This window comes from Narcine bancroftii, chromosome 6 (assembly GCF_036971445.1).
Source record: "Narcine bancroftii isolate sNarBan1 chromosome 6, sNarBan1.hap1, whole genome shotgun sequence".
In the NCBI taxonomy this organism is placed as follows: Eukaryota; Metazoa; Chordata; class Chondrichthyes; order Torpediniformes; family Narcinidae; genus Narcine; species Narcine bancroftii.
Window position 1 is genome coordinate 7,188,561 of NC_091474.1, and position 20,945 is coordinate 7,209,505.

Sequence of the window (20,945 nt, forward strand, 5' to 3'; positions counted from 1 at the left end):
GTGGATGTATCCCCATGCTGGCTCTGTGTGTGTGTGTGGGGTGGGGGGGGCGGCGTGACAGTTTCTCTCCTGTGAGCGTGAATGTATCCCCATGCTGGCTCTGTGTGTGTGTGTGGGGGGGGGGGGGGCGTGACAGTTTCTCTCCCGTGAGCGTGAATGTATCCCCATGCTGGCTCTGTGTGTGTGTGTGTGGGGGGGGGGGGCATGACAGTTTCTCTCCCGTGAGCGTGGATGTATCCCCATGCTGGCTCTGTCTGTGTGTGTGGGGTGGGGGGGGGGCATGACAGTTTCTCTCCCGTGAGCGTGGATGTATCCCCATGCTGGCTCTGTGTGTGTGTGTGTGGGGGGGGGGGGGGTGGGTGACAGTTTCTCTCCCGTGAGCGTGGATGTATCCCCATGCTGGCTCTGTGTGTGTGTGTGGGGTGGGGGGGGCGGCGTGACAGTTTCTCTCCTGTGAGCGTGAATGTATCCCCATGCTGGCTCTGTGTGTGTGTGTGTGTGTGGGGGGGGGGGGGGGGCGTGACAGTTTCTCTCCCGTGAGCGTGAATGTATCCCCATGCTGGCTCTGTGTGTGTGTGGGGGGGGGGGGGGGGCGTGACAGTTTCTCTCCCGTGAGCGTGAATGTATCCCCATGCTGGCTCTGTGTGTGTGTGTGGGGTGGGGGGGGCGGCGTGACAGTTTCTCTCCTGTGAGCGTGAATGTATCCCCATGCTGGCTCTGTGTGTGTGTGTGGGGGGGGGGGGGGGGGGGGGGCGTGACAGTTTCTCTCCCGTGAGCGTGGATGTATCCCCATGCTGGCTCTGTGTGTGTGTGTGTGGGGGGGGGGGGGCATGACAGTTTCTCTCCCGTGAGCGTGGATGTATCCCCATGCTGGCTCTGTCTGTGTGTGTGGGGTGGGGGGGGGCGGCGTGACAGTTTCTCTCCTGTGAGCGTGAATGTATCCCCATGCTGGCTCTGTGTGTGTGTGTGGGGGGGGGGGGGGGGGCGTGACAGTTTCTCTCCCGTGAGCGTGAATGTATCCCCATGCTGGCTCTGTGTGTGTGTGGGGGGGGGGGGGGCGTGACAGTTTCTCTCCCGTGAGCGTGGATGTATCCCCATGCTGGCTCTGTCTGTGTGTGTGTGGGGGGGTGACAGTTTCTAATGTATCCCCAAGCTGGCACTCTCTCTGTGTGTGGGGGCAGAGATGAGTAATGTTTCGTTCACCTTGTTGGTCAAACCACGGCTCCAGTGACCGTGGCACCATTCACGCACCCGTGGAACCGTGATTTGGAAGAGGGGAAGGAGTCTGGAGTTGAGGTTTGGGACGGACGAGCGTTGTGAAAAACGAATGAAATGTTGGAAGTTTGTTCTAGATTGCATAGTCAGATTAATGAAAGAGGTTTTCAGGGGAAACCCGAGTGGAATTGGAGTGGAAAGTTTGAATTTTGGGAGTGATGCCACCAAATCGGGGTTCCTGGACCTCCAGCAGGCAGTCACATGGGAAAGTTTCGAAGTTGAATCACTCATCAGAAATCCAGCCCCTGGAGAGATGGGCTGGGTTTCCGTGTGTAACCCATCAGGGCGGCGTGAGGCTGAAGGTCAGCGAGGCTGAAGCTGACGGTCTGACTGGGGAGATGGAAGCGGCCGTGGGGTCGACATGCTCGAGTTGAGAACGAGCGTCCGGCAAACGACCCGGTTCAGGATTCGCTGGCGATCGGGGTCGATTGAAATGGAGTGGAGAGCCGTGCTTTCGGTCCTGGGCTTGGGGTTGGTTTTGCTGGAAGCCGGTGCTGAAGGTGGTTGTGTGGACTTGCGAACTTGCTGTCAGGGCAGACAGTCCCAATGTCGCAGCTCTGGCTGGCGACCCGACCGCTCCTACGGGACCTGTTACTGCGACCAGGCGTGTCGACACACCTTGGACTGTTGCCACGATTACCTCCTGGCCTGCCCAGGTAATCCCGCTCTTCTTGAATCTTTGGGAAAACTTTTTCGCCTGCTTTCAATCCTATGAAGTTGCAATGGTTTGGGTTAAATTGGGGCGAGACGGCCCTTGCTGAGAGAATGTTAAAAATCTTTTAAAAAAAACAATAAATCTGGACAGATAAAGTGAGGTTGAACAAGGTTATTTTATTCTGACAAAAAAAGCAGTCGAGCACAGACTAGACCGCGAAATAAATGCGGAAGTTTATCTAATATGCCTGTATCCACCTTTGGAATGGATATCAATGTAACTCCGGCAATGCTCAGTGTTAAATTCCATCTACCCGTTGATCAATATCATTCTTTGACTAATGCTACCCAACACAGTCAACAACCCTCCAAACTTTGAGCTGTCAATGAACTGACTAAAAATGCCTCATGCATTCACATTTCACAAGCTGGTTGTACAAACAAAGATGGTCCCAACACTGGTAACAGACTTTCAATTGGGGGGGGGGGGGGGGGGAAACGTCTTTCAGTAATCCCCTCTGCCTTCTGGTACCAAGCTAATTTGCCATATTGCTCTGGGACAGTGTCAAAGGCCATATTGGCCCATACATAAAACAGCAACTGCACCTCTCTCAGTGACAGATTCACTCATCTAGAAACTTTCAGTCAAATTAGTCAGTAAGACCCCCCCCCCCTTTAAAAAGCCATACTGACTATTCCAGATCAACCTCTCTCCTGTGAAGATGAACCACATCCCTCAATATTTTTCCTATAATTTCCCCACCACCAATATTAGAATCACTGGCCTGTGATGACCTGGTTTGTCCCTGCTACCCTTCTTGAACAAAGGTACCGTGTTTGCTGTCCTCCAATCATCTGGCACCTCACGACTTCGAGAATGTTTGAAGATTCAAATTGTCTTCCCACGGCAACCTGGGAGATCAACCCCTGGCAATCGACTCAGCAGTAACACCTTGGATGTTCAATGGTAATTTATTCTGGAATTCCGTTGTCCTCTTCCCTAAGCTTTCCAACTGCAATATTCAACACCTGGTAAATGCAGATGAGACAACTTGTTCCTTCTGGTTGGCTCTCTGGGCAAACTGATACTTTGGTCTGTAATGAGCTGTATTCTTTCCCCTGGTTACCCTTTCTTGCCCTAAATGTACTTGTACTGTCAGGAGTTTGGAACTCTCAGACAGTGAATTGCAGACCACTAACACTTCTTGGGGAGACAAAATTCCTCATCTTCTCTCCAATCTATTCATCTATAACTTTAAATATATGGCATCTGGTTGTGACTTCTCTGCTGGAGGGAATAGATTCTCCCTCCTAATGTTAAAGACATCAGTCTCCTTCATGCTAAAGAGAACAACTCTTTTCTAATCTTTTCTAACCACATTTTTTTGTGAACATCCCATTCACCCTCTCCAAGACATCTTTCTTGGAGGGTGGTGACTAAAACAGTGTGTCATCATGAAGTTGAGGCATGATTAGTGTTATTATGACTTCCCGCATGACTGCTCTATCGAAGGAAAGCATGCTGTATGTCTTTTTATAACCATCTTATTGACCTTTCCAACACTGTTCTCTCTCTCTCTCCAATCACCCTTCCATTTATTGTATATTCTCTTCCTTTGTTCCACCTTCCAATATGCATTACCTCACCATTCAGTAAAGTATTAATAACTTTTTAAAAGGAAACAACATCAATGAAATAACAAATAACACTTTGTCAGCCTGAATGTTGCATGTTTGGACAGTGCTTTATCCTGTGAATAATTGCAAAGGTCATTGGTAACCATTTGAGAGTTTTATTGTTCATTTATTAGATATTTGGCAATCCACTTGGGAATGACTGGAAAATAGTAACATTCAATAAAGAAATGCTTTGTTCAATATTCAGCTGAAAAATATTAGTGGCTTTTTAAGGTTATTTATCAAACAAGTGTTTGTAGAACAGCATTTTGGGAAAGAATGTAAATGATTGCTCAGCTATCCTCCTGATGGTAATTGGAAAGGTACGTTAGTAGTGGGTTGTGCGCGAGCGCAGCAACTGCAGGCTGCGAGCTCGTTAAGCACAGCTGATTTACTTTGAAATTCATGCCGCAGCCTTTAAGGCCGTCTGGAGCCTATCCCTCGTGTAGCGGAACTTGCAGCATGCCGACGTAAGTGTTTACGTGTACTTCCGGGCTGTACTGGAAGAGAAGGACCCGCGACGCCATCTTTGCCGCTGTTACTCATGACAAGCGGGGCCGGTTTCCGCTGCAAATATGTGCGCTATCACATATTGACTAATATCCAGCATTACTGAGTAGCTAAAATTTGTTTTAAGAGACACGTTTTAAAAAAAAAATTTGCAAAATGGAATATGAAAATGAATAGAGGCTAAAATTTAAAGAAATGTAATTCTAAAGTCTATTATAAATACTGCTAAAAAGGTCAAAATGTAGATCTTGTGGAGTCAGTGGGCATTGGTGGGGGTTGACTAACCATTTGAATCTGCATGTGGTGAAAAGCAGGATGTTACAAATGAAACTATGAAGATTAAGGCGCAAGAGATATTGTTTTGGATAAGGATTATAGATGCTTAGTGAATTAGTTCTCCTCTCAAGTAGGTGTGGGTTAAAGGGATTAAGAACAGGGAAGAAATCAGCGAAGGACTGAGTAGTGGGAGCGGACAAAAAAATGTAAAAACATTATGCTGGAGAAACTCAGCAAGTACTTTATATAGCAAAGATAAAAACACATCACTAATGTTTCAGGCTTGAGCCCTTCATCATGGGCAAATGTAGGCAGGTGCCTGAATAAAATGGTGGGGCAGGGGGGAGGAGCATAGTCCCACAGGCAAGAGGTGGATAAGAAATGGAGGGCACAGCAAAAAACAGGGGGAGGAGAAGATGGGTTACTGAATGGAGAGGGAAGGGGTGGAGAGCTGGAGGAAAGGAGACAGAGGGATAGGGAGGAGGGAAGAACAAGGAGTGGTCTAGCAGAAATTGTCTATGTTAATTCCATCCAGTGGAGAGTGTCCAGATGGAATATTAGGTGCTGCTCCTCCAATTTATGGGTGGCCTTGGTTTGGCAGTGCATGAGGACATAGATGTGGCAAGTGGGAGTGGGTTGCAGAATTGAAAAAGGTGGGCGATCCCTATCATTGATCCTCAGCGAAGTGACCTTCCAGTTTGAGAAGGTCACAATGGGAGCATTGGATGCAGTACACAACTCTTGCAGATTCACGTGAAGTTTTGCTTCACTTGGAAGGGGTGTTTGTGGCCCCAAATGAGGGAGGAGGTGTGGGGGAAAAAGTGTGGCACTTCCTCCAATCACAGGGGAATTGCCAAGGAGGCAATTAGTGGGAAGGGATGAAGGAATCACAGAAGGAGTAGTCCCTATGGAAGGTGGAGCGGGGAAGATGTATCTGATGGTGAGATCATGTTGTAGATGATGGATATCACAGAGGATAATGAGTTGGATGCAGCGGCTTGTGGGGTGATAGGTGAGGACAAGGAGAATCCTGTTTTTGTTACAAACGGGGGCAGAGGGATCCAGGGCAGATGTATGGGAAATGGAGGAGATCAGGCAAGGGCTGAGTTGATGGTTGTAGGGAGGAAACATTGTTTTTTGAAGGAGGAGGACATCTCTGATTATCTGGATTAGAAGACCTTATCTTGGGAACAAATGTGACAGAGAAATTGAGAGGAAAGAATAGAATTCTTACAGGGGACTGGGTGTGAAGCAATGTAGTGCAGGTAGTTGTGGGAGTTGGTAGGTTTGTTAAAAAAAAGTCTCCCAAGGTGGAGACAGAGAGATCAAGAAATGGGAGAATATCACCAGAGATGGACCAAGTGAATTTGAGTTCGGAGTGTAAATTAGCAGCAAAGTGAACAACATTGACAAGATCATCACGGGTGCATGAGGTCTGGATAAGCACTTGCAAAATCCATTAAAAAAAAACTGTTTAAATCCATGCTTTTTGGAACTAAATATCATCAGAGATGTGAGTAAATGGGAATTAGTACGGAACAAGATGCATGTGAGTTAATGGTTCATTGGGGTTTAGGAGAAGAGATTGAAAGGACTTTGGAGAAGGTGTTCAGTTATGATGATGGTGTCAGATCTGTGTTTAAAATGAAGTAGAATAGAGCAAATATATCTCGATTAAATTTGTAGGAAGGTACAATGAAGTTGAAGTTGAAGTCAAAGTTAAAAAGAACAACATTACATGGGAGTAAAGAGCATTACTTTTGTTTTCAGTGGAAATATAGGGGAAAAGTAATTTTCTCAACTATCAAACTTAAATTTATATTTTTACAACTCTTCCCAATTCCAGGTTTATATGATTCCATTTCATACAGGAGGCATGGCCTGCTAGGATGGTGTCTCAAGGGAAAGAAAATGAACATTTCTCATCAATTGTCCTTCATCAGTTTCTCTCTTTTTAACTTGCAAAGTAATCTCAGCACTTTCTATCTTTATTTCAGATTTCTCGTGTTTGTTTTGCTAGGGGTTGCTTGTGAATCCATTCCTTTGTACAAATCAAGTTTGAAATCAAAATGATTGGGAAGATATGTTCTCAGGTTAATTTTGAGGGTTAACATGGTTTCTCTTTGTATAACATACTTCTGCAATCTTTTGATTTATTAGCCATTTCTTGCAAAGTGACTGAGTGGAGTTTCTGGAGCGGCTGTGCAGAGCCATGTAAAAATACTTATCGTGTTCGTCGACGGTACATCACACAAGAGCCAAAGAATGGTGGCAAGGCTTGTCCTCCCTTGGAGGAAAGAGCTGGTTGTGTCGAATATCGTCGAGACAGGAACAGGATGTGCAAGCAGTCCCTCGGTAGGTTGTCTGTTTCCTTTAATGCTTTATCAGCATTGATTTAAGGTATTACCAAAAGTTTTGTTTTAACCAAAGTGATCTCCCCTTCTGGCCTTGTGTCGATTTTGACTGGGGTTAATCTAGCATAATGTTAATATTGAATTTATTGGGGGGCGTGGCAAGATGGCGTAGGGAACAGACGTGCCTTCCAGCCCTCTCCTGACTCTGATTTATTGTTTTGTCTTTAAGTGCCCATTAAAGTTCTTTTAAAAGTTTATAAATAATAAGAGGTGTTGGATTAGTGCCTAATGGTTTATATGCAAAAAAAAAGGGTAAAAGAAAACATCAACAGACTGTTAAAAAACTACATTTTCCGAAATTGTCTGAGCCTACTTGTTTACAAGAAGCCAGGACTCAGCGTAGAATGGATCCAGAGGAGGACGTACAGAGTTCGGCATTGAAGCTCCGTTTTAAGCCGATGAGGCTCTCTGAAGGTCGCACTCAACAGCTTTCAGAACAAGGGGCTGGACGGGTGCCAGTGTTTCGCACGGCGGCCACTGCAGGTGTTGTTGCTGAGGCTTTGACAGTTGAATCAGCTGGGGCGCCACCAGCTGGAGAGTTAAAGAGCTGTCATTCGACTGCTACAGTGGTGGCGCTGCAAAATGCATCTTCAATTACAACGGTTTTTCCAGACATCGATTCAGTGAAGATGATTAAAGAGATTTGGCTTAAAGATAACCCTGATCTTCAGTCTCCTGGCATTGCTGGGGGGACTTTGAGAGGGATTTTTATACGAAGTCAAACTGCTAGAAAAGATACTAAATTAAGGGAAGGGACAGAAGATCTATTGTGACAGAGAGACAATTTTACGTACGGCTATTAGAAATGCCCAGCAAAATAGATCTCCTTTGATGGTTCAGAATAATCCTGTTTTCTTCTATCAAGATTTGAGTCAAGAAATTATGTTTCAACGACGCGAATTTAATTCTGTGAAAGAACGGTTGTGGAAAAAAAGACATAAGGCAACATTCAGGTATTCTGCGGTACTGAAGATTTTTTAGGATGGAAATTAGCCAAAGTTCTTTGACAATCCTAAAGAGGTTATGGACTTTGCTCAGTCTCTACCAATCATGCAGTTTCAGGAACGATGTAGTCCTTCAAGGTCTCCAAAGAGAGTAGAGATGTAAGGTGGGATCCAGTTTTTTAAAAGAAATGGAAGCAATGGTGACCGAAGTGGTAACGTTGATTTAAAAAAGTAAATCTTTTATCTTTTTTTTTGAGAAGAGTTTAAATAGTTTAAATAATGATGATAGTTTAATGAAATGGGAGTTGGGAGAGGGAACTGGGTGGGCACTAGTTTCCAGAAGTCATCAGCTACCTGTGAGTTATCTCACACCCAATATTTTGGGGGAGTTACCGCTTTGGGCGGTTTAAACAGTTGTGACCTCCGACCTGTTTTTTTTCTTTTTAATTTTTGGGTTAAGAAGTGAAGGTTTTTTTATTATTATTTTTTAAAATAAATATTTTTTTTTAAACTTTGTTTTCTGATTGTAATTGAGAGGGAATTAGGAGGTTTTTTTCTCTCCTTTTTTTTCTCTTTTTTGGGTTTTTTTTTCTCTTTTTTCTTTCTTTTTTAAGAGGATGATGTCACAGAAGATAATAAGTCAAAAATTGAGGATGTTGAATTAGATGAAGAGGAAGATGAGGGGAAAGGTGATAAGAAGAAAAAGAAGAAAATTAAGTACAAATACATTGAGGGAGAAGAGTTTAGTAAAATTAAATTAATTTCGATAGAGAATTTTGAAGATGTTATAAATGAAGAATATCGAGAATTTTATAAGAGTTTGAACTTTTTTCTTTTTTTATATAAGGGGAGGGGAATGGAATAAAAAGTTTATCTGATTGTTTTTCTAAGGGATGTTTTTGTTCTCTCGATGAATTATAAAGGAAACTTGGTATTAATGGAAATTCTGTATTTATGTATTATTAATTATGATTTTTTGTATAGCAGATATGTGGTTGATATATGATTTTAATATTTGAACTTAGTTTTAAAGTGGATTTCATTTGTTAAATACATGTATTATGTTTGATTTAAATATATGTTTAAGGGTATTATTTTAGTATTGATTTTTTTTGTTGTTAGTAATTTTTTTTGTTGTTAAGTTTTATCCTTTTTTTGTAAGTGGGTTTTTTTCTATTTTATTTACAACATTGTTAATTAATTCTTCACTTTATTTTGGGGGGAGGGTTGGACTAATTTTAAATTAGATGATTAATGTGTTATAATTATTGGGGGGGTTAATTTGTGTAGTTTAATGATGTAGTATTCTAATTTTTATTATTTCTTTAAATGTAATTTTTATTTTATTCATGTCATAAAATTTTAAATAAAGTTTAAAAAAAATATTGGCATGATTTGTTTATCATAATTGAAGGTGATAAGCATATCGAATCAACATTCTAAAGTTTGAACTTTGCCTAGTTGGTTGTCCCAATTTTAAGCAATAAATAAAAGTACATCTGTAGATTTTGATAAGTAATGACTTAGTGATGAATACTCTCAATATAAAATGTGAAAATTGAACTTTTGAAAAATGATCTGGATCTCCTGTGCTACCACTTGCCATCTTTCTCGTTGACTGTAGTGATCTACATCAACTGCTCTGATCAGTTCTTGCAGAGACCTACCTGAACTGATGAAACTTGACAAATAATTTCATTCTCAAATCCTTGCTGCAATATCTTATTGGCATGTGCAGGTGATCCCTCTGCCTACTCCTTAGGTTCACGCCATTGCCAATGTAGCATGGATTAGTCTTGCGTAATGCAAAGTAGACAAGATCACAAACACATTTGCATCATACTGGTCAGGTATCCAAATAAATAATGGTAAACTAAACCAAACCACTTAGTGGAGCTTACATTCACCATTCTGTGGAAGAGATCGAGAATCACAGATGGTATGTTGCATCCCAGATGCTAGAGTTTAGGATGTCTTAAATCGAGTTCATGGCATTCTCAAGAGGGAAGATGAGCAGCCAGACGTCGTGGTCCATGTAGGGACCAATGACATGGATAGGAATGGTGATGAAGTCCTGCAAAGGGCGTTGGGTGCTAAGCTGAAGACAGGACCTCCAAGGTTGTGATATCAGGATTGCTTCCTGTGCCACATGATAATGATGTTAGAAATAGGAAGATAATGCAGCTTAACATGTGATTAAACAAATGGTGGAGGAGAGAGGGCTTCAGATTTCTGGATCATTGGGCTAAATCAAAGGAGTAGCCATGGTACCCGCATGGTTCCCAGCTATGCCTACTTGTTTGTGGAGCAATCCAATGCAGGTAATACCCCTCAACTCTTCCTCCTCTATATTGATGAGTACATTGTGGTGCCTCATACACCCAAAATGAGCTTGTCAACTTCATTCACTTCGTGGCCAACTTCCACCTCAATCTCCAACACACACTTGCCTTCCTGGATCTCTCTGTGTCCACCTTTCCATTGACATATATTACAAACCCTCCAACTCCACAACTACCTTGACTACACTTCCTCACACGCTGTCCTCTGCAAGGATTCCATCCTCTTCTCTCAATTTCTCCATCTCTGCTGCATCTGTTCCCAAGATGAGGTCTTCCAATACAGATCTTACGAAATGTCTGCCTTCTTCCACAAACATGGCTTCCTCTCCACCACCATCAACTCAGCCCTCACCTGCATCTCCTCCATTTCCCCCTCATCTGCCCTGGCTCCCTCTGCCCCCAGATGCAACAAACACAGAATCCCCCTTATCCTCAATGACCACCCCACCAGCCTCTGCATCCTACACATTATCCTCCAGAATTTCCATCTACTTGCACCTGGATCCCCTCTCCACCTTCCATAGGGGCCACACCCTCCGTGACTCCCTTGTGCATTCATCCCTCCACACCAATCGCCCCCCTCTGGCACCTTCCCCTATGGCTGGAGGAGAAGCTACACTTGCGCCCACACCTCCTCCCTCACCACAGCCCGGGGGCCTAAACAGGCCATTCAAGAGAAGCAGCACTTCATTTGTGCCAATCTTCATCTGAAAATGTTATGTTCATATCTCGTTCCCAATCGCTCTTAATCCCAGCCATGAGAACTGAATTTAAATCCAATAAATTATTATAAATACACCACAAAAATAAAACCATAAATTTAAAAAACAGATCAAGAATCTTCGTGTTAAAAATTCACAGAAAATCCAAAAGCTTGGACTGGACAAAAAGCCTAATTTGTCAATATATGGAAAAAAAATTCCTTTTGGAAATATTAAATTTAGCTGATAATTGTTCGAAAGAGGCAAAATTATTAAATAAAAAGGACCTTGAAACTTCGAAAACCTTTTCCATGCCATTCCTTGAAACCTGCATCCAACAAAGACAGTTGAAAAAGGTTATCTATAATTGGACTAGCCAGTGAAAAACCATTAATTCCAAATAATTTACTAAACTGAGCCCAAATTCTCAATCTATTTCTCATTACCAGATTATTTGTCACTTTGGAAAAGAAAAATGGTTTAAAAAAAAGAAAGGATCCTAGAGGTCTTTTTGTAATCCCATTTATACCCAGGAAGGGCAATTCACTGATTTATCCAAATGTAAATTACATATATTAATCATCCAATAGTATAATCTAAAACCTGGCAGTGATAATCCTCCATTTAGTGTGGTCTTTTGAAGATGGGCTTTATTTATATGTGTTTTTCCCCCTGTTAAATATTCGTACAAACCTGCTCCTAAATTCAATCCCTCTAGCAATGAAGGTGAGCATTCCATTTGCCTTCTTGATACCCCACTCCACCTCCAAACAACCTTTTGTGATTCAAGTATAAGCACTCCTGAGTCCTTTTGCAATCTCTTGATATTTAAATAATTTGATCATCCATTTTTCCTTCCAAGGTGAATAGCCTCACATTTACGAACATTGTCCTCCGTCTGCCAGACCTTTGCCCCCACACTTAACCTATCCCCATCACCCAGCAGACTTTCCATATCCTCTGCACAGTTTGCCCTTCTACACAATTTAGTGTCATCAGCAAACTTATCTTGACGACACCCTGTTCCTCTTCCACATCATTAATGCATATAGTCAACAGTTGCAGGCCCAATACCGACCCCCGCAGCACTGACCAGAAAAATATCCCTGTATTGCCACTCTCTTTATGTCTTTTATGTGGCACCTTATCGAACACCTTCTGGAAATTGCTCTAAGGTTATTAAGTTTCAATTACCTTTGAAGCCAACCACAATTATCTCATATTTGTCAATATGAGTGGCAATTGTCTGACTTAGCTGACGCGAAGCAAAACAAAAGCACTGGCAGAGTGCCAGCAAAAGAAATTAGGTAAGAGAGCAGAAATTGCAACAGAAAATCTGAAACTCAGGATTGACTAGTCAGTATTTTAGGACTTCTACTCTACTACCAACTTTCCCCTGTCTTAATGTGACAAACCTATCCAGAACCCCACGCAAGTGTTCCCTAAATGTCCTCCACATTCCTTCTGTGCTTCCCCATCTCCACCCCGAGACCATCTATGGTCACTTTATTCTCCCCAGTTTATGCTTAATCCCATCATAAGGATCCCTTCCTCAATTGAACATTTTATTATGTTGTCGTCTCCAATCCTTGTCCATAGCTATGCTAAATGTGAGGGAGCTGTGATCACTTAACTCCCTCATGATCCCCCTCTGAGAAGTCTGTTACCTGACCAGGTTTATTATCCAGTACTAGATCCAGTATGGTCTCTCCTCTATACTGCATGTCCACATACTGTGTCAGGATTCCTATTGGGCACACCTGACAACTTCTGGCCCATCTATCCTTCTTGCAGTAAGGAGGTGCCAGTCAATATTTGGGAAGTTGAAATCATCTTTTGAAAATCTGCTTACTTATCAGAGACCTAACGGCTTTTTGGGCAAAGGTAAAAATACATAACTGATGTTTCAGGCTTGACCCCCTTCAAGGTATGGAAAAATGTTGGCAGGTGTCTGAACAAAAGAGTTGGGGAGGAGGCATGGTTGCAAAGGCAGGAGAAGGGAGGGAGGGGTCAGCAATGAGTAAGGGGAGGAGGGATGGCTAGGTGAATAGAGAGGGAAGGTAGGGAAGAGAGCAGGAAGGGGGGAGAGGAGGCATGGTTGCAAAGGCAGGAGAAGGGAGGGAGGGGTCAGCAATGAGTAAGGGGAGGAGGGATGGCTAGGTGAATAGAGAGGGAAGGTAGGGAAGAGAGCAGGAAGGGGGGAGAGGAGAGCAGGTTAGCAGAAATCAGAAAAGTTATATAATTGGAGTTCAGAAGTGAACCCCTAATACTGTCATTGTACAGCACATGGTAAGCTACAAACTATCCCAACCCTGTAAGTATCTCCTTTCTAGGATGGTCAGCAGAACCTTTTCATTGGTATGTCAGTTCTATCCTGTCTTGTGCCAGTGTGACATTCATTGAGTGCATGTTGCCCATGCTTCTATGGGTACACATCAGAATGATGAATAATTTTAAAAATGAATGCCACATTGGCCAGTAGACACCTTTTGGCTTATGACAGTAGCTGGAATGTAGCACTCCTATGGAATGAAGGCAGTGTGATTACAGACTTGATACCTCGCATTGACCAGTGTAATGGGCGGCAAATAGGATCCTGTTGTGGTACACCTGTACCTGTTGCGCCCACATAGGGAAATGTTCACAGTCAATGGGCCCTTGCACCACAAAGATCCACTGTGGTCATGAAGGTTTGTGCTTCATTTCACTACTTAGCAACAAGATGGCATGAACAGAGTTTCAATGACCTTACTGCTACAGATTCCTTTCTAACAGCTACTCTTCCTTGTCTTATCCTCTGCTCCTTCTACCATTCATGCTGCTTTCAAAGGGGAATAGCTGCTAATCTACCCAAATCCTATCACTGGCACAGCCATTGGCATTTTCAGCGTCATGGTCTATAGCTTCACGGTGTCTCCAAGTATATTTGCACCAACACCATCATCAATGTGCAGATGTTGTGTCATCTACCACAGCTGTGCATCTGCTTCCTGGTAACCTATCTGAATAAATTTCCACACCTGTAGCAGACCAAAAATACACGTTAGCCCTTAAATATGGGTCCATTAACTAACTTTTGCATAGACGTTTTTGGTAGAGAATCTTCAAAAAGCACTTCTCGTGTGCAAATTTTTCTTCCTTTTTAAAAAAAAAAAAATCCTGCTGGTTTTTCAGAAATTTCTCCAATATAAGTCACTTCCAAGAACTACTGTTCCTTTGGTTGAAGCAGTGTTCCCATGTTACCAAGATTTTTAAGATATGGGCCAAGTTGGACACTATTTCCACACACCAGAAAAAAACTCACTCAGAATCTTACATGGGCCTGGATTTCACAGTTGTGGTAATATTGAGTGCTTGCAGCTTTTAAAGTAAAATTGAATAAAATAAACTGAATATAGAAACATGCCACTTATGTGCTCTGATCAATGAACTTTGCTTTAAGACACAGGTGGCTGGAGTTGTTTTAGTCAATTTTACCTGTCTAGAATAAACAACAAATAAAGAACGAGGGGGGGTCTCCATTTTTGTCAGATACTGATGCAGATAATAATGTATCCTCTGTTTTTGTGAGAAGTTGGATGTTCTACTCATGAAGCTTTTGGTAAATCATCTGATTTTTGGAATTTTTATTGACACTGTCTTTAAAGTGTTAAATAATTCCAAGGGCTCCATTTGTGTGACAGCCCAAAATGCACATGGTTCAAACAGTTCGATGGGACAGCTTCACGTCCATTTCCTTTGCAACTTCATTACCTTGATCTTATCATGTAACTGTTTTTTTTCAATGTAATGTCTTTTGATCACATTTATTTAAATACATTTCCTTTTCCACCAGTGGAAATCTGAGTGTTGCTAAGGCTACATAACTTTTATTGTGTGCATTTGCAAGTTTGGACATTTGCCTAATGTTGGTGCACATGATTAACGACTTTGTGATTTAATATGCACAGTCCCTGCGTTAATTACAACAGGGGGATATGGAAAAGCTCGAAGAAAGAGAGAAGTTTCCATTGGATACCAGGAGCCAGGGTAAGACCAAGGTCAGAAAAGTGTCAGGTACTGTGTTCTGAGATTGATTAACATCCGAATACAATGAGAGTTTGGAGAGAAATTCTGGACTAACTTAGTTTGAGTAAAATCTAGCCTGAAATGAACAGTAATTTGATTGCTATGGTGACCATCATGAAAGGTGTTGAAAATATTAATCCAAGGCAAATAAAAAAGGATCAGTGGACAGCCCTTAATCCCTGTGTGCCTTGTATTGTCAGTGATGGAAACAAAATTGGTTAAATTCTTCATTATCCACAGCAACTGGTGAACACTTCAACCAAAACTTGTTTTACTAAAGAAAATGATCTTTATTTTTAGCAGAATTTAATTTACATTTAAATGTTATATAATTCTTCACAGAAAAGTTGCTTTTAAATAGTAATCGAGTAAAACCCCTGGATACTTCAGAAAAATTTACTTTTACAATTTTAAGGTTGTGTATTTTTATCTATTATGGAATTCTTATTTATTTTCTTCAGTTTTTTTTGCTGGTTGCTTGAGGATAGCGATTGTTTGAATTTTGGATACCAGGAGTTTTACCGTAATTCATTTTGAATGAAGATTTAAAAAAAATATATGAATAAACTGAATCAAATAATTAATTTATATGATTTAATGACTAGGTCAGTTCAATGACTGTGCCATATCATAAACAATGTTTAAAGGAATTACTAATTAATGACATCAGTGCAATAAGAAAATAAAGAGGTACACCTGTAAACTTGGTTTACTCAGGGGAGGTTGCAGCTGTGGAATTCTGAGGGCTGTGAAAGTTGAGATAATTGCATTGAAAACAGAGGTCAGTGAATGTTTGGATATTGGAGGAATCAATGGGGATGTACTAGCAACTGGTGTTAGGATAGAAGATCATCTGTGGTGAATCAAGTTGGAGCTGAATGGTTCCATATGTTTTGGTTTGTTCTGCTACAAATTGGAATAAAAATCACCTGCATGATGTAAACTTTCCTGTAACATGTCAGATTATTAATGTTCTTTGGTAGCTAAATATTAGCACATCATTCCATAATTGGTTGTCAAAGAGCAATAATGAGTATAGATTAAAAGTCTGTAGAGATTCTAAATCTCAGTTCTATGTTAGTCTTAATAGCTTTTTGTGAGATGTTCTAGGTTCCCAATCTATGTGGCTATAATGATTCAAATTCAAATGAGGTCAAGTATACTTCATCTGGTCCATAAGCTGCTAAGCTAATCAGAATTCTGTAGGACAGTTCATCAAATATTAAAACTGGTTTTGCAAACTTTATTTGTTTTCTGAAACAATTGGGATGAAATATGAATCTGGGGCGCTACGTAATGTAGTTCCAGTCCCTAATTCTCCACTTTAAATACTAAATGCACATTTAGTATTTAAAAATGAAAAAAACAACTTGGCGATTTTTTTCATTGATGTATTATTAGATGAGCCACCTTTTGAAATGGGATCAACCTATGGAAGTCTTGCATTTAGTTACATTCATTTTGGAGGTGCATTGCTAGGGTTGTATGAAATGTAGCTTTTAAACCCGGAGCCTGCAATTTATCAGGAGATACAATCTCCTAGATGAGCTCAAGTTGATCGATGGAGTTCATAGATCTAGTATAATCTCATAAAGATCTATAAAATTATAGACAGACAATATTCAGGTGGATGTTTCTGGACACTGGTCCAGAACAGAGGTCACACGCCCAGGATGTATCATCTGGAACTGAGATGAGGGGAAATTTCTATCACAGAAAGTGTGGAGGCCTCTCATTAAATGTATTGAAGAAGAAGGTTGGCATGTTATTAACATGAAAGGTATATGGGGAGAAGATGAGTGCAGTGTACTGCAATAGTTGATCAAACATAGGAGTATTGAATTGTGGAACTAAATTGCCTATACCTGCTTCTGTTTTTTTTGTTATTTTTGTGGACACTTATTTCAAATTTATTGTCAGGGTGCATACATGACATCACAAACAACTCTGAGATTCTTTATCCTGCAGGCCAGGCAGAATCACCACTTATTGGTCATGCAAAAAAAAAAACTGGACAAAATTTAAACAAATAAAGAACTGTAAACAGATAACAAAATATAAACAAACTGTGCAATACAGAGAGTAAAAATAAATCAATAGAGTTCTTGAATGAGTCCCAGGTTGAGCTTGTTGTTGAGGAGTTTGCTAGTGGAGGGGGAGCAGATGTTCCTGAACCTGGTGGTGCGAGTCTTGAGGCACCAAGACCTCTTTTCTGATGGCAGCAGTGAGGATGTGCTGGGTGATTGCTATGATTGTTGCTGTTCTCCAACGGCAGCGCTCCCTGCAGATGTTCTTGATGGTAGGAAGGGTTTTGACTGATATCCTGGGCTGTGCCCATTACCCTTTGGAGGGTATTGGTGTCCCTGTAACAGGCCACGATGCAGCCAGTCAGCACGCTTTCCACCACACTTCTGTAGAAATTTGTCCGGGTTTCTGATGTCATACCAAAACTCCACAAACTCCTGAGGAAGTAGAGGCACTGACGTGCTTTTTTTTCATGATGCCATTAATATGTTTCAGAAGGTAATTGGCATTTCAAAAATATTCAAGATATTTTGACATAAAGGGTCATTTCCATGAACCAGTGTGTCTGCTACTTTAATTGGGGATACCCATCTTAATCCTGTTAGTTTATTCCTTGTATCCTTTTAAATTCTGTTCAAATGTTGAACTAGTTCTATTTTAATATTATATTTATATTTCATGGCCATACGGTAAAGCAAGTTCTACAAATAACTACGCACATATTTTAAATTACATTCATGTGAGTTTATTTTAGTATTACATTACCTGGTCTGCTCTGTCAAATGGTGTTTCCTTTTAACATAGATATTGTGTCGAATTTGAAGTGAAGTCATTGACTCCGAACTGCTGGATTGAAAACCGTCCTCATGCTAGGTGGATGCAGTACCTGCGACAAGGCTTCACCGTTTGTGTGGAATGTGAGCCACCTGCCCTGAACTCCGGCTTCCACAGATGCTATGGAGATGGTGGAGAAACTGAAAGGCAAGCCATGTTATTGATCTTTGTACTGTTGGCTAAGAATCATGTGTGTTGGACAACAGAATTTCTGGAATTTCTTGGCAGCTCTACTTGCAGCTTCCTCCCCCCACCTGTTGACGCCACTGTTACCTTGAGTGGCATTTTCCTTGACAAAGCCAGTACCAACCTGGTTGGACAAGGTTTCAAGTGCCACGTAACAATTAAGACTTGTCCATGAAAATGTTGAAAGAAAAATGTTGTCAGCTATTTTAACTCCTCAAATTATTCCTCAACCTCTTCCATTGTCATGTTGAGGCTAAACAAACATTAGGAACAGCAAATAAATACCTCCAGGACAGCCTTAAACCTAATGGCATGAATTCTGTTTTTTCTAATTATAGGCAACCCCCACCCCATTGGATTCCTCCAGGGATTTTTTTGTTTAATGTTGAATTATGATGTCCTTTTGAATTAATATTGCTAGTTTTTTTTTAATAATAGGGAAAACAAATTTTCACCATTGTACCAACCAAAATCCATCCACTCCAACCAGCTATCTTTCATAGATTTGCATATTATTTTCCTGTATTTTAAACTCTCAGGATGAAATTTCCCTGGATTTCACAAAGATTAGAATTGTTTCTCTCTCTGCAGACATTGTGTACTATTTCTATTGAGAAAGCTCCTACATCTAACACAATTCGCTCAATATTTCATGCAAAGAATTAACATGACGCAATATTAAATATTTCTGCGAAACGAAGGCTCTGTGGAGTTGTCACACATGCAAAGTTCACTCCGCTCATCATTATGAAAATGGATTTGCTATGTTATCTGTGTTATATCTCCTGCAGGAATCGGATCCTACAGTGGTATGCAGTTGGCAACCCTCTCTGCAGAGGAACTTGGAAGTGGATTCGACAAATGGGATCATGTTCTTGTCCTTTAGTCCACAGTTTTTTATTCATTTGAAATAACTCATTGCCCCATGAGCACATGTTTCTGATTAACTCCTGCTAAGTTCATCTACAGGCACCAGACGTTTGAAACATGACATAAAAACTCAACATAGGATCGTTTCTGCAGTGAGAAGATGAGAAAACGGCTGAAACGTTAGCAGCGTAGACTGAATGTGGCAAGTGCACAAGCAGACACAATGCTGGCAGTGAAGGGGTTTTTCATCACTGTGGGATAAAACAAACTCATTCACCTTTTGTGAAAAATTAAACTTCAAAATTAAGTTTTAAATGGAATAATCTCTTACTATTTAAACATTTTAAAAGTACCAGTATTTAGAGTTTTATTATAGGTTTTAACTTGATTGTTGAAGAGTGATTGATGGCCATTTAACATCGACAGCTTCTGTACAATTATTATTCCTGCATACTCAATGGCTTATCTGGTGTATATCATCTCTGTGGAGAAACAGATTTTTTTATTTGTCCCTGAACATTGGTAAAAATCTACTTTTTGCTGGAAAGCATTTTGGAATGTTCAGGTAATCAATGATTAATGACCATTTCTGCTCAGCTTCCTAAAGATTTTTATTGCTGTTTAAGTAAATGAAATAATAAATGTATGAATTTAGAAAAAAAATTTGAGATAAAAATCAAATAGGAGCACTGCATAAGAGGAGATAAAGATATGAAATGCAGAATTATAGGTGGCATTTTAAAAATTAAGCTAGTTAACTTCTATTGCCTGAAGAGTGGACATATATATCCTTGTGTTCAAACCATTTCGAGGCCATCACTTCTATCTCTGCAATGATTCTGACTTGTGTTCCTACCTTACTGTCTCCCACTCTCAGACGTGACACCATCAGATATCTGACTTTCACCCAATAAAAGTTGTAACTCTATGAATTGGTCACTTCTCGTTATTACTGCTGCTCTCCTTGCCATTCATCAGGATGTAGCTTTGTTAATTGGCTCCAAAATGTAAATTTTTTTAATGCATCTCCTGGCCATTTTTATTTTCAAACTGTTGCAATCCATGATCAGGTCCAACTTTCAAATCTTTTAACCACTCTCGTTGACTTTGCGTAATCTCTCACACCTTTGTATATAGCTGGTCTCCAACTTTTTTTTTTTTTTTTTTTTTTAAATTTTTTATTTTTCACACCATAAATCACAATAGCCATGATATACACTTTTTCTTTTCCACACATTTACAGTGACTTTTTCTCCCTCCCCCCTCCCTCCTCCCAAGCCACCCCCCCATCCCCCCCCCCCTCTCATCCATTTTAGTTATACAATCTAGGTTGCATTAATTCAGTTAGACAATGTTGTCATTCAACAAAAATACACCAGAAATTCTACTGAGTCCATTTTTTTCTTCTCTTCTCCTTCCATCAACTTAGGTAATGTTTGTTCCCGGTAGGTTTTCGCTATTGTATTTAATGTAAGGCTCCCATACTTGTTCGAATATTTCAATATTATTTCTTAAACTATATGTTATTTTTTCTAATGGAATACATTTATTCATTTCTATATACCATTGTTGTATTTTCAAATTATCTTCCAATTTCCAGGTTGACATAATACATTTTTTTGCTACAGCTAGGGCTATCTTAACAAATCTTTTTTGTGCATCCTCCAAGTCAATTCCAAATTCTTTATTTTTTATGTTACTTAGGAGAAAGATCTCTGGATTCTTTGGTATATTGTTTTCTGTTATTTTATTTAATATCTGATTGAGATCATCCCAAAATTTTTCTACTCTCTCACATGTCCAGATTGCATGAATTGTTGTTCCCCTTTCTTTTTTACATCGAAAACATCTATCAGATACTGTTGGGTCCCATTTATTTAACTTTTGCGGTGTAATGTATAGTCTGTGTAACCAATTATATTGTATCATACGCAGCCTCGTATTTATTGTATTTCTCATCGTTCCAGAGCATAACTTCTCCCATGTTTCCTTTTTTATCTTTATATTTAAATCTTGTTCCCATTTTTGTTTAGTTTTACCATTTGTTTCCTCATTTTCCTTTTCTTGCAGTTTAATATACATATTTTTTATAAATCTTTTGATTAACATTGTATCTGTAATCACATATTCAAGGTTACTTCCCTCTGGTAAACTCAAGTTGCTTCCTAA

The 20,945-nt window shown here is 40.5% G+C and overlaps 1 protein-coding gene across 1 annotated transcript; it reads left to right on the forward strand.

The window, feature by feature from the left end:
* Window positions 1-1,342: 1,342 nt before the first annotated feature.
* On the forward strand, window positions 1,343-19,704 carry LOC138735655 (somatomedin-B and thrombospondin type-1 domain-containing protein). Its single transcript, XM_069883800.1, has 5 exons — window positions 1,343-1,931; window positions 6,553-6,747; window positions 14,744-14,822; window positions 17,691-17,867; window positions 18,698-19,704. The coding sequence occupies exons 1-5, from the start codon at window positions 1,637-1,639 to the stop codon at window positions 18,813-18,815; spliced, it is 864 nt and encodes a 287-aa protein (XP_069739901.1). The 5' UTR covers window positions 1,343-1,636; the 3' UTR covers window positions 18,816-19,704.
* Window positions 19,705-20,945: the final 1,241 nt, after the last annotated feature.